This window comes from Candida jiufengensis, assembly GCF_024610255.1.
Source record: "Candida jiufengensis strain CBS 10846 chromosome Unknown scaffold1, whole genome shotgun sequence".
Taxonomy (NCBI): Eukaryota; Fungi; Ascomycota; class Pichiomycetes; order Serinales; family Debaryomycetaceae; genus Lodderomyces; species Lodderomyces jiufengensis.
The window spans coordinates 2,914,736-2,930,618 of NW_026261562.1; the positions used below are offsets into that span (position 1 = coordinate 2,914,736).

Below are 15,883 nucleotides of genomic sequence, written 5' to 3' on the forward strand. Positions count from 1 at the left end.
TCCCGACCCAAACTTCTCACTAAAGTCTGTACGTACATTTACATTTTTCTCTTGCTCTAATTACTACTATTAGAGTATTTAATCATTTATTCATATTAAATATTATTAAGTAGCTTAATAATAATTATAATTTGCCATTTTCAAATTTGCAACAATAAAATTATTACTTGAAATTTACATAACAAAATTATTTAATAGATCAATACCTTATATTTATTCAAATTCATTCAGATCATTAATCTTGTAAATAATGGATGAACAAATCCCAACATTTTTAGCAGTAACTGGTATAGAGGATGAATCAATTGCAAAACAATTCCTAGAAGTAACAGGTGGTGATTTGGAGTTAGCTGTAACTTTATATATGGAATCTGGTCAACATGGTGGTGGAAACTCAAATAATAATAATAATACTGCCACATCTGATGAATCTTATGCAAAACAATTACAAGAACAAGCATATGGAGGAGAAGAAGTACGAGAAGCAGATACAAATATACATAGACATGAAACTTTAATTGATTCATTTGGAGGATTTTCAGGTGCAATGAATCCAATGAATAGACCTGTTGATATATTTGGACAAAGACAACAAGGAATCTTTCATCAAGGTTTCAATTTTAATGATAGACTGATAAATTCTTATAATGCATATGATGACGATGATGACAATGATAATGACGAAGAAGAGGATGATGAATATTACGATACATCAAATAACACTAATAATCATGATATAGAAATTTTGGACTCAGATGAAGAAGATAATGATGATATAGAAGTAATAAGTAGTACAAGAAATAATGGAGGTCGTAGAAGGCGACTTAGACAAGATAGAGATACAGAATTAACATCAACTCAAAGGAGATTAGCCAATTTATTTAGACCACCTTTTGATATAATTTCAATATTAAATTTAGATCAAGCAAGAAATCAAGCAAAAGAAGAATCAAAATGGATTTTAATTAATATACAAGATTCATCAGAATTTCAATCACAAGTATTTAATAGAGATTTTTGGTCAAATTCAAGAATAAAACAAATTGTAAGAGAAAATTTTATTTTTTTACAATATCAAAAGGATACATTTGATGGAGAAAGTTATATAAATTTTTATCATGTTGATAAATTACCTCATTTAGCTATCTTAGATCCATTAACTGGTGAAAGAGTAATGAAATGGAAAGATGGTGAAGTACCACAAGTACAAAAATGGATTGATGAAATTTATAAATTTTTAGATGAATTTAGTTTAAATCCTCAAGTTAATAATCCATTAATTAAACATGAAAGAAAAATTGATCCTGATAGCTTAACTGAAGAACAACAAATTGAATTAGCTATGAAACAAAGTGTAATGGATAATGGAAGTAATAGTAATAGTAATAGTAATGGGAATTCAATTGAAAATGCTATTGATCTAGATAGTGATGAAGATGAAGAAGATAGTGGACCACCAGAATTAGAAGATGAAGAAATTATAGAAGAACCAAAAGATCCATTTGAATCTATAAAAGTTATAGATCATCCAGAACCAACAGAACAACCAATTACAAGAGTACAAATAAGATTTCCAAATGGTAAAAGACTAGTGAGAAAATTAAATGTACAAGATAAATTAACGGTGTTATTTGAATGGTTAAAATTTGTGCTAGAAAATAATTCACAAGATTATGGATTGGAGAAACTGGATAAATTTACATTATCTGATAGTTCAAATAAATCATTTAAATTTATTGAAAACTTGGATAAAACGATTGAAGATTCAAATTTGAAAAATGCAAATATATTATTAGAAAAAGATTAATGAATATTATATAATTCTATGTACTTGTAGCCTTTTTTCACAATGTCGGAAAGCTTTCAAGTGGTGGTAAATTTTGCATAATAAATTTATTATTTTCATCAATTAGCGAATTAGTTTGTTGTAAGACATTCTTATATAGGCTCCTTTCTTTTAATTCTTCTTCATTCATATCTTCTTCGACATCATATTCTTCATAAACTGATTCACACAATGATCTAATAATTCTTGGGATATAAATTTCTTTTTTTGTTGCATCTTCATCCTCTTCTAACTCTTCATTATCTGAATGATCATCTAGTTCTTCCCCTGATGGTGGAGGTGACGAAGATGAAGATTCTGAAGTAAAATCATTTAAATGCATTAATTCTCCTTCCATATCATTATCATCTTCATCTTCTTCTTCTGTTACAATTTCTTCTATATGACGTGATTTCTTAAGTGCTATATTTGATCTAATCAAATTTAAATCTTTATCTAGGTCATCTACTGGTTGGTTTATTTCTTCATCTTCAAATGCGTCATGATAAGTTCTTTTAATTGATTTTTGAATATTTTCTAATTTTGAATTTTTAAGAATGTTTTGTCGTATCATTGATAATTGAATTTTGTTCTTCGGGTTTAATCTTGTATCTAGATCGAAATAATTTGTATCATGATTAAAGTTTGTAATTTCTTCCGTTGTTGATGAAGTTAATGAATTTTTTTCATTATCTATTGTGGAATATAAATATTCTGGTGATATTAAACTTCGATAGTAATAATTATCTAGTGAAATTTCATTTTTGTTTTGACTGAATAATTGATAATCTTTATATAGTTCTGTTAATCTATGATCCGTTTCTTTAACTAGTTTTGTTTTGTAATTTAATAAATTTGAATAATATTGTTTCCATATAATTTCAGAATTATGTTTAAAATTATTTTTTATCAATTTCAGTTCGTAATCTTTTGAAGAATTTATACTTTTTAATTCATCTCTATATGGTTTAAAACAATCATTGAACAAAAAGGGAAATGGCAATTTATTTAAATTTTCGTGGTGATTGTTTAAATTTGTTGAAATTTCTTTATTATCATATTTAAAAGTATCATCAAAATCAAAAGGACTTTGTAAATTTGAAAAAATTTCTTTTAATTCTTCTTCATATTCATCTAATTTTAATAAATCTGGTTTCTGAGGAATAGTTCCATTTTTTACCATTATTAAATCTTCAGTATTTGTTAAAATATTATTAATTGTTTCAATTTCAAAATTATAAATTTTTAACCAAGATTTATCATTTTCTTGAGCTATTTTAATTGATGATACTAATGATTCTATTATATTGTCAATTCTTGATATTCTATTTTTTAAGTAAGTTTTGGATAATTTTTTAAATTCTTCTTTAATTTTATCTTCATATTCATTCAATTGTTTTAATTTCATTTTATTTAAATCTTGTTTTAAATTAGAATTTAATTCTAATTTTGATGTTGTAAATTCATTTTCTTCATTATCCGATAAGCCCGCCATAGTCGTAGTACTTGATATGGAATACCAGTTGCAAGGTATGGGTGATAAATTTAATGTTTTAGGACTTGTGAATGTTTATAAATAAATTAATTTATTATTTCACAACCATTTGATTTTTAAATTTAGGTGCAACTTAATTTTCTTTTTTTTTATTATTTGAAACCAGAGCTACCAAAATTAATTTGCGCAACCATATGCTGATTGAATTTTACACGACATATTTATTTTGAAAATTGATCAATTATAGATCCTTAGAATTTGATGATGAGTGGAGTTTGCTGAGTAATAATTGCAGAAAAGCCTAAAATACTGAATATTCGTATCTGTTCTCTATTGAAATTTGAAAATCGAAGGCATTCAACTTTTAATTTAGGACTTTAAATTAAGACCGAGCAGTCATTCCACTCCTAATAATGCTAATATTGGAAGCAAGAGGTCATATCCTAATATTGTGAACGTATTCGTCACTCTTAATCTCAAATGCAAAATTTTAATTACCACCTGAACCTGTACTGATTGTCTTGGGGATGGATTTATTTGGAGCTATCTGTTCACGTGACCAGATTTTTGTATAATTTTTTATTTAAGGATCAACGCGTGTTAAAAGTTTACTTTTTTTACAAACAAATAAATCAGACACGTTATATTTCCAGATCAATCTTAGTACAATCAATCAAATATGTCACCAATTCAATTAACAAATGGCGTTTTAAAGAAATTATTTTCAAAAGATTCTCAAGATCAAGTAACAGGTCCAATAAATTTACAAGTCACTAATTTAAAAGCAGTTGCTACACATAATGATCAAAAAAAATACAGAGTATTAGTTACTGATGGCGTTTTTTCATGTCAAGGTATAGTTGAAGAAAAATGTACTCCATATTTGGAGAATAATAACTGTAACAGATATTGTTATATTCAAGTAAATGATTATAGTGCAATGGCAACGGTCAAACATTTTGTTATAATTAATGATTTCGAAGTAATTTCAACTATCGGAGAAAAACCAACTAATACATTAACAGCAATTGATACATATTTTTCAGAACATCCAGAAGAAGATAATTTTATATTACAACCTAAATCTGAAAAAGAGCAAACACCAGGTGCTAATATCGGTCAAACTCCTCCAATAGCTCAATCAACTGCACAGTCAAATATTCATAATCCTTTTACTTCCAATCAAAAACCAACTAATACATATCCTTCCGGAGAACCAGCACCAAGAGTTTCACCTATTGAAACTTTATCTCCATATCAAAATAATTGGACTATAAAAGCAAGAGTATCATATAAAGGAGATTTAAGATCTTGGTCAAATTCTAAAGGTGAAGGAAAAGTTTTAAGTGTTAACTTTTTAGATGAATCAGATGAAATCAAAGCTTCAGCTTTTAATGAAGTTGCAGAAAAAGTTCATAACTTGGTGGAAGAAGGTAAAGTTTATTATATTTCAAAAGCAAAAGTTTCTGCAGCAAGAAAAAAATTTAATAATTTAACTCATCCATATGAATTACAATTAGATAGAGATACTATTATAAATGAATGTTTTGATGAATCAGATGTACCAAAATTAAATTTCAACTTCGTTAAATTAGATCAAATTCAAAATTTAGAACCAAATGCAATTATTGATGTACTTGGTGCATTAAAATTAGTAAAAGAACCATTCCAAATTACAGCAAAATCTACTGGTAGAGCATTTGAAAGAAGAGATATTACAATTGTTGATGAAACAGGATTTGCAATTGATGTTGGACTTTGGAATAATACAGCAGTTGATTTCAATGTTGAAGAAGGTACCGTTATTGCTTTTAAAGCTTGTAAAGTTCAAGATTTTAACGGTAGAAGTTTAGGTTTAACTCAATCTGGATCATTGATTCCTAACCCAGGTACTCCAGAAAGTTATCAATTAAAGGGTTGGTATGATAGTAAAGGTGTTAATGAAAATTATAAATCTTTGAAATCTGAATCAACTGGGTCTCATGGATTGAATTTATCAGAACGTAAAACAATTGCAGAGATTAATAGTGCATGTGAAGACTTGGATGATAAACCAGCTTATTTTACAGTAAAAGCTGCATTTTCATATGCCAAACCAGAAAATTTTGCTTATCCAGCTTGTACAAATATAACACAAAGTGCTGATTCAAGTAAACCTGCTTTAACTTGTAATAAAAAATTAGTTGAAACTGGAGATGGATACAGATGTGAAAAATGTGATACTACTTATGAAACACCAACATGGCGTTATATCTTATATATATCAATAATTGATGAAACAGATCAAATGTGGGTTACATTATTTGATGAACAAGCCAAAAAATTATTAGGTATGGATGCAAATGAATTAATGAAAATTTCAAAAGAAAATGAATCATCAAAAGTTGCAGAAATTATATCAAAAGCTTATTTTAAAGAATTCAATTTTAGAATTAAAGCAAGACAAGAAAGTTTTAATGATAACTTAAAAACTCGTTTCCAATGTAATGGTTTAAGCGAATTAGATTTCAATGCTGAGTGTGAATTATTATGTGATAAATTAGCTAATGTTTAATATTTTTTTTTTTAGTTCTTTGTATAATACTACTTTGATATAAATCGTTTGTGTTTTGAGATATTTGAGACAATTAATAATTTGATTTGAGTTCTGAATAAATTTTGCAAACAAATTTGTGAATCCAAGAAAATAAAATAAAATCTACAAATCCATATTCTTGTGAATCTGATTATATACATTAATAAAAAATCTATTTAATATTCCACTAATTTGTTAATTTTCAACCAAAATTCTTTTAAAACATTATTGGCTACTCTTTGACCTCTAGTAAGCATTAATTTCCCAATAAATTGATTTATTTCATCTTTTGTTAGACTATCTTTACCTACTTGATTTGTTTCTAAAACTACAGATACCCATTTTTTAAACTCAATTGAATACTTACTTATAAATGTTCTAAGCAATGGATAATAATAATCTAAATTCGATCTTGGTGATAATATAAATGCTAATGTTAGATTTTCTATTAATTTAAAACCTAATGATGTGCCAGTTGAATCATTTGTAATAAAGTTCCTAATGTATTCTTGATCTTTTTGATTACCCTTTTTCAAAACTGCTAATGTGTTCCAGAATTTTATTGTTGATTTAATTATTGATGTTTCAGATTTGACAAAAGCATTTAGTGCAAATTGTAAAATATAATTGAAAATATCCGATGAGTAAATTAATAAACTTGGCTTTAGTTCAATTATTGAAGTGAATACATCTAAAGATGATTTTATTAAGTCTTCATCTAATTTGATCATTGATTCAATGTCCAAAATGACCTTTGTTAAAACTTGTTCTAGTTGAACCGGTTCAATTAGTTTAAAGTTCGTTAATATTACACTTATTAACAATTGATGAATATAATCTATTGAAGCAGTATTTGACCTTGATGCTTTTGCAATTATATACTGAAATATTAAATTTAAATTAAACGTAAAAGGTCCTGGTATTGTTTCATTTAATCCCGATTTTAAAATGTAGCAACATTTTTCAGTGACTATTGTATTTTGACTCAAAAAGTCAGAATCTAATGAAAAAATTTTGAGACTTTCTAATATTAAACTTCTGATATTTAATGGATCCACCGACCAATACGATTTAAACTCTTCTAATTGTGTTGGATTGAAATAATCTTCAATTTCTTCTGGGTATTGACATGCTTTTCCAATCTCATTAATGCAAGCAATCAAACTAGTAACATAGTCTTCATTGTGTTCTTCATTAACATGTTGTTTTTGTTGTATTATAATTTGTAAAATTGCAAATATTTTATCTCCCAACTCCTTTTGATTTTTTTGTGATCTTACTATGGACATATATGAAAAAGTAATACGTTCACGAATTAACCCATCTATTGTTTGATTTCTTAACATTTCAGCCAAAATTAATTCTAGTTGAGGTAAAAATGGAATCAATTTATTTTCAGCATTTTGACATATTTTGAAAACTGTTTTAGAAGCAATTAATGATAATCTTTCATCTGGATTGTTATTAATAATATCAAATAAAAATTCAAAACTTGATGCTAAATATTTATTACCTGCTTCTGATTTGTAAAAAAATGGTAAAATTGACATTAAATTTAATAAACTTATAGTTATATGTTGATCTCTTAAATTATTTTTAATTAGTTCTAGAAGATTCTTACTAAATAAATTATCAAATTGGTTGATCAATGGCATGTTTCTGGTATCATCATCGTCTTCATCGTCATAAAATCGTATATCTACTGTGATTTTATGTAGTAGATAAATTGCAGCTTCTGATATAATTAAATCTGAACCAATCGAGTCACAAATTGTGGCAAATAATGGAATTCCTAACAAAGTATAGAATAGTATAAATAAATCAGAAACTACTGTACGATATCTTGTAAACTCTTGAGTCGTTTCATTTGAAAATCTTTGTATCTTTTTGAAATATATTACAGCAACTTCCATAAGTATGGACGTTCTTCTTTGATTATATTCATCAATTGATTTTTGATCATTATGCAATATCTCTTTTATCACATCTTCATCATCAATTAATGTATTGCAAAAGTCTTCCCAAAATGAGATCAATTGAAAACTTATATTCTCATCAATAATTGGCCTTCCATTAGCATCAGTTAAAGCAATGAGAGTCTTAAGTATATTATATGTACTTTCATCGAGCAAATGTCTAGTCATATGAATGATGTTGGAATCCAAAAAGTTCACCAAAAGGTTTATGTAATTATCAATTTCCATTCTATATTCTTCCAATAAATCTTGATCTGAAAAAATTGAGTTTAAAAAAGTAATACCAAAGTTCCCCGTACCGAAGAAAATTTCCAGTAATTTGCTTTTAAAAGGATTAATTACCCTGGGTATATTATCAATAAATTCAGTTACAACTGTAAAAGTTTTGTTGTAAGATTCCATTTTTTCAACATCAAAATCTTCTCCCAATTTTTTCATTGTAAATGTAATCAATAAATTTAAATCATTGGTATATCTTTGTTCAGATCTTGCTTCAGCTTTCGAAATATAAATGACCCAAGCACTTAGACAGTCTAACAGTAGTAATAAAGTATCAGTTGATAAGTTAGAGTATTGATTTAGTAGAAAATCATATAATTTTAATAAATGTAAAAATAAAGATTGATGAATGAGTAAATGCAATTCAGGTGAAAATGTTATAAGCTTTTGAATTTCTTCTGCTAGTATCTCAAAAAATAGTATTAAAACTTGTATTTGCTTTAAGTCTGACAAGTTTAATAAAAAGTTTTGAACACTTTCGTTTTCGTTCTTAGTTAAAATGGAGATAAATGCCAATATTGGATCTATGTTCTCAAAATTTTGTATATAAATGTTTGATAAATTACTTAATAATTTTCTTATTATGAACAAATTACCATTAAAATTTTCTTGCATTAACTGCTGAACATTATACAGTAATTCTTTAAACTTAATCAAAAATTCATTTGATCCATATGTATTTAAATAGACAGTAATAGTCAATGCACCAAAATATCTAACTTGATTGTTTTGATTTTTCAATAATTCTATTCCTAATTCATAGCTATGTTCATGTTTTTGGAACTGTTGTAATTGTTCTTGTACCAAATTAATTTGACTTGCATCTTTTGATGTATAAAGTAATTCTATATGCTATTAGCGATAGTTGTTAGTTAAAGTTTCTTTTCAAAACTAAAACAAATAATGTTACGTACTTTAATGACATTATTCACATCCAATTGAGTTGACATGAAACAGCTCGATACTTATTCAAAGAATTTGAGTTTTAAATTGATTTAGTTGTTTGGTTTCAAGTAGCAAAATTTGGTTGTAAAAACTAAAGTATGTACATAAATCTAGACTTCCCATTTGGGTAAGGTCCTGTAAGTTGAGTGCATGTTATATAAGAAGGTCGTGTACATATATACGTTATATATGCTGGTAAAAAAATAAACGCTAACGATTACTTGCAACGCTGAATTCAGTCAGGTGGATATCGATAAATCCAACAATTTGAAACAATCTATTAGTGCTATAGACAGAAGCTCGGTTAATTTCAAAAGTATTCATCTTAAACTTTTTTCGAAATGAGATGATTATTATACTTTCACTTTTTTCCAGAGCAAAATTTATACATTATTATACATTAAGTTATTATTAATTATACGTAATATATATTTAAATAGTCCTTTTTTTTTTATCTAATTCATCAGTTGATTTCTATACACAAAAAATATTTATAATAATATTTATTTATTATAAATTATATATTTTATACATCATTTATTTTTTGAGCCTTGCGTAACTTATTTTTATCATTTTAAAATTCAAATATAGACTTAGATTATTATCATTATATTACATAGTATATTAAATCATGTCTAGAGTATCAAGAGCTCAATGTGCAAATTGTACTTGTTCTCCAGGTTTATTATCAAGAACTAATAGAAAATCATCATCATTAATTAAAAGAATTAATCTTAATAGAATCAATAGTGGTTCAAAAGATGGTTTACATCAATCAAGAGCAAATTCAATTTTTACTTTAGATACTTCATCATTATGTTTACCTGAAGCAAAAGAAGTTAATACTTCAAAAAGATTAGAAAGTTTAAGAAAAGAAATGTCAAAGAATGATTTAGGAATATATATTATCCCAAGTGAAGATCAACATCAAAGTGAATATGTTAGTGCTTATGATCAAAAAAGAAGTTTTATTAGTGGTTTCAGTGGTAGTGCTGGAGTTGCAATAGTAACAAGAGATTTGAATAATTTTACCGGTGATGATTTTACTCAAGGTACTGCAGCGTTATCAACAGATGGTAGATATTTTACTCAAGCTTTAGATGAATTCGATTTTAATTGGATTTTATTGAAACAAGGGGCAAAAGATGAACCAAGTTGGGAAGAATGGACAGTAATTCAAGCTTCACAATTAAGTTTAGACAGTGGTAAAAAAGTTAGAATTGGTATTGATCCAAAATTAATTACTTATAAACAATTTCAAAAATTTAATTCCATAATTGAAAAACAATTGGCAAAGACACCTAAAGCATCAATTGAATTTGTACCAGTACTTGATAATCTAGTAAATAAAATATGGGAACAATTTGAGTCATTACCGACTTCAACTTTGGGAGAAATTAAACAATTAGATATAAGTTTTACTGGTAAAGATTCCAAAACCAAAATACAAGAAGTCAAGGATAAATTATTCAAAGATGATATTGAAGGAGTTGTAATAACTTCATTAGATGAGATTGCATGGTTTTTAAATTTAAGAGGTTCAGATATACCCTATAATCCAGTGTTTTATAGTTTCATAATATTGACTAAAACTGAAATTAAATTTTACATTGGCAAAGATAGACTATCCAGTACAATCAAAAATTCATTAGAAGATATTGGAGTAACAATTGAAGAATATGATCAATTTTATAATTCATTAAATTCTATATCCAAAGAATTTAGTTTAAAAAACAAAAAATTTTTCATTCCAAATAATTCAAATTGGGAAGTTGTACGAAATTTAAAATGTTCATTCAACGAAGGATTATCAACAGTAGAGTTATTGAAGGCTATAAAAAATTCAACGGAATTAGAAGGTGCCAAGATTGCGCATTTGAAAGATGGCAGAGCATTGATCAAGTTTTTTTCTTGGTTAGAACTTGAATTAAATACTAATCAGGAAATGATTGATGAAGTTGCAGCTGATGAAAAATTGAGTGAATTCAGAAAACAAGAAGACAATTTTGTTGGATTATCGTTTGATACTATAAGTGCTTCAGGTGCAAATGGTGCCATTATTCATTACAAACCAATAAAAGGCTCATCATCAATAATAAATCCAGATAAAATCTATTTGAATGATTCAGGTTCACAATTTTTAGAAGGCACAACTGACACAACCAGAACTATTCATTATGGAACACCAACAAAAGAAGAAATTAGAAATTATACATTGGTGTTGAAAGGTAATATAGCATTATCAACATTAAAATTTCCGGAAGGGTCAACTGGAAATTTAATAGATTCAATAGCAAGACAATTTTTATGGAAATACGGCTTAGATTATGGTCATGGTACAAGTCATGGAATTGGAGCATATTTAAACGTTCATGAAGGTCCTATTGGAATTGGTCCAAGACCTAATGCTGCAGTAAATCCATTACAAGCAGGTAATTTAATTTCAAATGAGCCTGGTTTTTACAAAGAAGGTGATTATGGTATTAGAATTGAAAATGTTATGTTTATTAAAGAAAGTTCACTAACTTATAATGGTAAAAAATTTCTAGAATTTGAAACTATTACAAAAGTTCCATTTTGTAGAAAATTAATTGATGTTAAGCTATTAACTGGTGATGAAATTAAATGGATTAACAATTACCATTCAAATATTTGGAATGAATTAAGTGGTAGTTTTGATAAAAATAGTTTTGCTTACAAATGGTTGAGAAGAGAAACTGAACCATATAGTACATGATATTGTTTGTTAATAGTTATAAATGCAAATATCATATATATTTTAAGGATAACTTCATTAACTCTATTTACATTCTCATTACGTCATTATTTATATGCTAATTTTTCATCACCACCACCACCACCACCTTATTCTTCAAATAAGATTTGAATTTCTTCAATTCTTCTTTTCCTTCTTTCTTCTTCTTCAACTCCCACGGCTTCACCAATTTGTTTTTTCCGTTCTTGAATTTTCAACATTTTAGTTTCAATACTATTTTCCATTATAAATCTAACAACTTTAACAGTTTCATTTTGTCCAATTCTATGAATTCTATCTATTGCTTGATCTTCTATACTTGGACTCCACCAGGGGTCCATCATAAATGCTCTTGATGCAGTTGTTAAATTTAATCCCACACCACCAGCTTTTAAACTTAATAATAATATTGCGATTTTACCATTACTTAAAGATTCATTAAATGAATTTAATAATTTTGATCTATCATTCATATTTAATCTACCATCAAATTTGTAAACTATAAAATCATCTGATGTTAATTTCAATTCAACTTCTAAGATATCCAAATATGATGCAAATTGCGAGAAAACAATAACTTTTGAATTAGGAGCTTGGATTTGTAAAACATTAAGATGTTTGATTAGTGCTTGGATTTTAGAACTTGTTCTATTTGGATCATACAAGTAAATTTGAAAATCATAATTTTTATTAGTTGAACTTTGAGTGTGGAATTTGATTTCTTTACTTGTAACTTTTTGATTTCTTACTCTAAATAATTTGTATTTTGAAATTGGTTCACGACAATTTGGACATAATTTTGGTCTATTTGAATCAGATTGGAAATCTAAATGTTCCAATATACAAGAAAAACAAAAAGTATGACCACATGGTGTAATTGTCAATTCATTTTGTGGAATTGGACTTGTTGTACATATTGAACATTCATTTTCTTCTTTTATAACATCATATAATTTATACATTGTTTGTTTAACTTCTGTATCATTTAAAAACTGCTTACTTTGTTCTTTAACTGATTTCAAGAACGTCTTCATTTCTTCATCTGATTCTAAATCAATAACATCATCATCCATTTCATGAGCCCCACCAATTAAATCAGGATGACAACAAACTTGTCTTAACCTTAAGATATGAGTTAGAATTTGAGTATATTGACGTAATAGTTGACCAGATTTTACACCTTCTGAGAACGATTCATAAGCTTTTGATTTGAACCACTGGTATAATTTTGCTTCTTGATCATTAAATTTAATTTCTTCAATAACAACTTCCTTTGCAGGTAATTCAACTAATGGTTTACCGTTTTTCTTTTGATTCTTAGTTCTTCTTAAAAAGATTGGTTCTAAAATAGACTTGATAACATCTAAAGTTTGTGATATTTTTTTCTGTTCAAATGGTAATGTAACAAATGTTTTCCAATATGAAAAATTATTCCATGGATCAAGTTCTAAATATTTTGCTAGCGAGTATAAATCATCTAATCTATTAACTATTGGTGTACCTGTTAATACCCATTTTCTAGTAGCTTCTAACTCATAAACTGATTTTGCAGTTTTTGTATTTCTATTTCTAATATTGTGACCTTCATCTAAGATGATTCTGAAATATTTAACTGAATACAATCCTTGCTTTGGTAATTCTCCCTTGTGATTTCGATGTTTTGACATTCTTGTGAATTCATTTAAAATTGTTCCATACGTAGTAATTACAACAACTGGTATTTTCGAAGATTCATCTAAATTACATAAAGATCTTGAAAGGTCCAATTCTGTTTCATCACCATAATATAATCGACATGTATGTTTCAAATTATTGTTGGCTTTTTCAAACTCATCTTTCCATTGAGATAATAATGACATAGGAACCACAATCAATGTTGTTTTGGATGCATATCTTTTTTTGGTGTTTTCTTCACTGATATCATACGGAACTGAATTGACTAGTGCTAATGTCGCAATTGTTTTACCCAACCCCATTTCATCTGCTAATATACCTCCTTTCACGCTAGTTTTAATTATTGGTTTTTCAATTGATAGTTCACCATTATATAAATTAGCATAGAAATAATTATCTGATTGACTTTGAGTTGCAACTTGAGTTTGTTGAACTTCCTCAGGATTCAGTCCAAACACTGGCCACTTATATTTTCTCCAAAGTGGATTCATAACACCCGTCTCTTCAATTGATTTTCTTGTTTCAGTTGATAATTGAAACTCTCCAGAACATTGCTCTAACACATCAACTTCTTTCTCTCTTGCTAACATCCATGCTAATCCATGTCTTTGATATTCTCTCAAATCTAATTTGAAGTTTTTTTCTGGTGGTTTTGTTGTTTCTGGTAATGATTCTAGTAATTTTGACTGATTGTTAGCTTGATAAAATTGCCTTAATTGATCTAAATTTACTTCATCTACTGGTTCTTCAGTTTCTGAATCTACATTTTCATCCAAGTTTTGCACTTCATTTATTGCAGCAGCTTCATTTGCTCCATTATCATCATCCACTTTTTGATCATTATTTAATTTTAATGGTTTTAATTTTAATTTTTCAAAAAGATTTGATATGGCAAATTGCCTTAATCTTAGAGCCGCCTCACCTTCACTTTCTGTAGCAAAATTAAAATTCGCACCAGCTCTTTTCAAATCTGGATTTTCAATTGAATCGATGTTTTTAATAAATCCAGTATCTTTTAGGTAAATTTCAATTTGAATAACAAATGAATCACCAGTTGATAATCTTCTTTTTGTTGTTTCTAAAACAATCACTTTAAATTCGACAATATTTAAATCAATTAATGGACTAAAAATCCTAGTTAAATCTTCTGGTAATCTCGCAATTTCCCTGTCATTTAAATACAACCTTATAATGGAACTTTTTTGCATTGTTGAATTTCTAGGTATCAATCTCTTAACCGTCATGGTTTCTTGGTATTGTAATGGTTTCATTGTTGGTCTAGTTGCCCACGCTTGTACATCTAAAGTTCCAACATATCTACTCCAAGAATTTGCTTCGATTTCTTTTCTAATTGCTTCTGATGCCAAATGCATTCTTTTATTTAATTCATTTATCTCATCGGTGTTATTCCTTTTCAAAGAAGTTGGTCTATTTGAAGGTGATTGGGATTTACCTGGTGATTGAGTTTGAATTCTTGAAGTTTGAAGTTGAGTTCCATTATTATGACGCGTCAAGTTATCAAGGTCTGGTGGATTTGTAAATAACTCATCAACTGCATGTCTAATACTATCTTGACCAGTTGAAAATTTATCATATAAATAATTTAAAATTAAAGGTGAAATATCTCCAACTATTGATCTAATTTCTTTTTCAAATTTTTCCAATGAAATAGTCGTATCCTTAAGACGTGTATCAGATTTCTTCTTCTTTTTTCTTGGACTACTATCTATATCTTCATCATCTTGATCATCTTCTTCATCTGGTACAAATAAACTACCTTCCTCATTTGTATTTGTAGATTGTTGTGACTCTTTTTCAGTAACTATGGGCTCTTCTTGAGGAACAAAAAACCTTGTTTTAGTAACTTGCATCAAAATTCTGACAACCTAATAATTAATTAAATGATACCTTATTACGTAAATAAAAAAGTATTTTTGGTGACTAAGTCTTAAGCTATGAACAAGAAGTGAAATGATGGAAAGACTTATATTATTAATTACTTATTTTGCCATTTAAACAAGATGTGGTAGGAATTATGTGAGAAAATAAAATGTGTTTCAAATTTGAAACAGATCTTTAATATATTTTTGGTTGCCTTTATTGTAATAATAATGCATAAAGTGTCGCAATTTTTAGAAAAAAGACATTATTTGAAACATCTCAAAATCTGACAAATAAATTAGAATCTATACACAAAATACACAAAATAACAAATAACTGTTGAAGTTTAACATTGAATTTTATTCATTACATTTATATATATTTAATTTATGATACAGAACAAATACTATTAATGTCAATGTAATACTACCATTTCACAAATAGAATTTCACTCATTGACTTCTTGAAAAAAACGTTT

General features: G+C 27.3%; 6 protein-coding genes across 6 annotated transcripts; 3 read left to right on the forward strand and 3 right to left on the reverse strand. All coding sequences in view use genetic code 12, as the record gives it.

Moving 5' to 3' along the window:
* Positions 1-250: 250 nt before the first annotated feature.
* On the forward strand, positions 251-1,807 carry KGF54_005032 (uncharacterized protein; the record flags this gene model as incomplete). Its single annotated transcript, XM_051765796.1, has 1 exon — positions 251-1,807. One exon carries the CDS (start codon positions 251-253, stop codon positions 1,805-1,807), a length of 1,557 nt encoding a protein of 518 aa, XP_051619073.1.
* A 37-nt stretch (positions 1,808-1,844) lies between these two features.
* Positions 1,845-3,320, reverse strand: KGF54_005033 (uncharacterized protein; the record flags this gene model as incomplete). Its single annotated transcript, XM_051765797.1, has 1 exon — positions 1,845-3,320. The coding sequence occupies one exon, from the start codon at positions 3,318-3,320 to the stop codon at positions 1,845-1,847; it is 1,476 nt and encodes a 491-aa protein (XP_051619074.1).
* Positions 3,321-3,999: 679 nt separating this feature from the next.
* Positions 4,000-5,874, forward strand: RFA1 (replication factor A subunit protein; the record flags this gene model as incomplete). Its single annotated transcript, XM_051765798.1, has 1 exon — positions 4,000-5,874. One exon carries the CDS (start codon positions 4,000-4,002, stop codon positions 5,872-5,874), a length of 1,875 nt encoding a protein of 624 aa, XP_051619075.1.
* A 197-nt stretch (positions 5,875-6,071) lies between these two features.
* PDR6 (Pdr6p) lies at positions 6,072-9,100 on the reverse strand (the record flags this gene model as incomplete). Its single annotated transcript, XM_051765799.1, has 2 exons — positions 6,072-9,002; positions 9,065-9,100. The coding sequence occupies 2 exons, from the start codon at positions 9,098-9,100 to the stop codon at positions 6,072-6,074; spliced, it is 2,967 nt and encodes a 988-aa protein (XP_051619076.1).
* Positions 9,101-9,726: 626 nt separating this feature from the next.
* On the forward strand, positions 9,727-11,832 carry KGF54_005036 (aminopeptidase P; the record flags this gene model as incomplete). Its single annotated transcript, XM_051765800.1, has 1 exon — positions 9,727-11,832. The coding sequence occupies one exon, from the start codon at positions 9,727-9,729 to the stop codon at positions 11,830-11,832; it is 2,106 nt and encodes a 701-aa protein (XP_051619077.1).
* Positions 11,833-11,960: 128 nt separating this feature from the next.
* KGF54_005037 (DNA helicase) lies at positions 11,961-15,395 on the reverse strand (the record flags this gene model as incomplete). The annotated part of the gene is made up of 1 exon (XM_051765801.1): positions 11,961-15,395. The coding sequence occupies one exon, from the start codon at positions 15,393-15,395 to the stop codon at positions 11,961-11,963; it is 3,435 nt and encodes a 1,144-aa protein (XP_051619078.1).
* Positions 15,396-15,883: the final 488 nt, after the last annotated feature.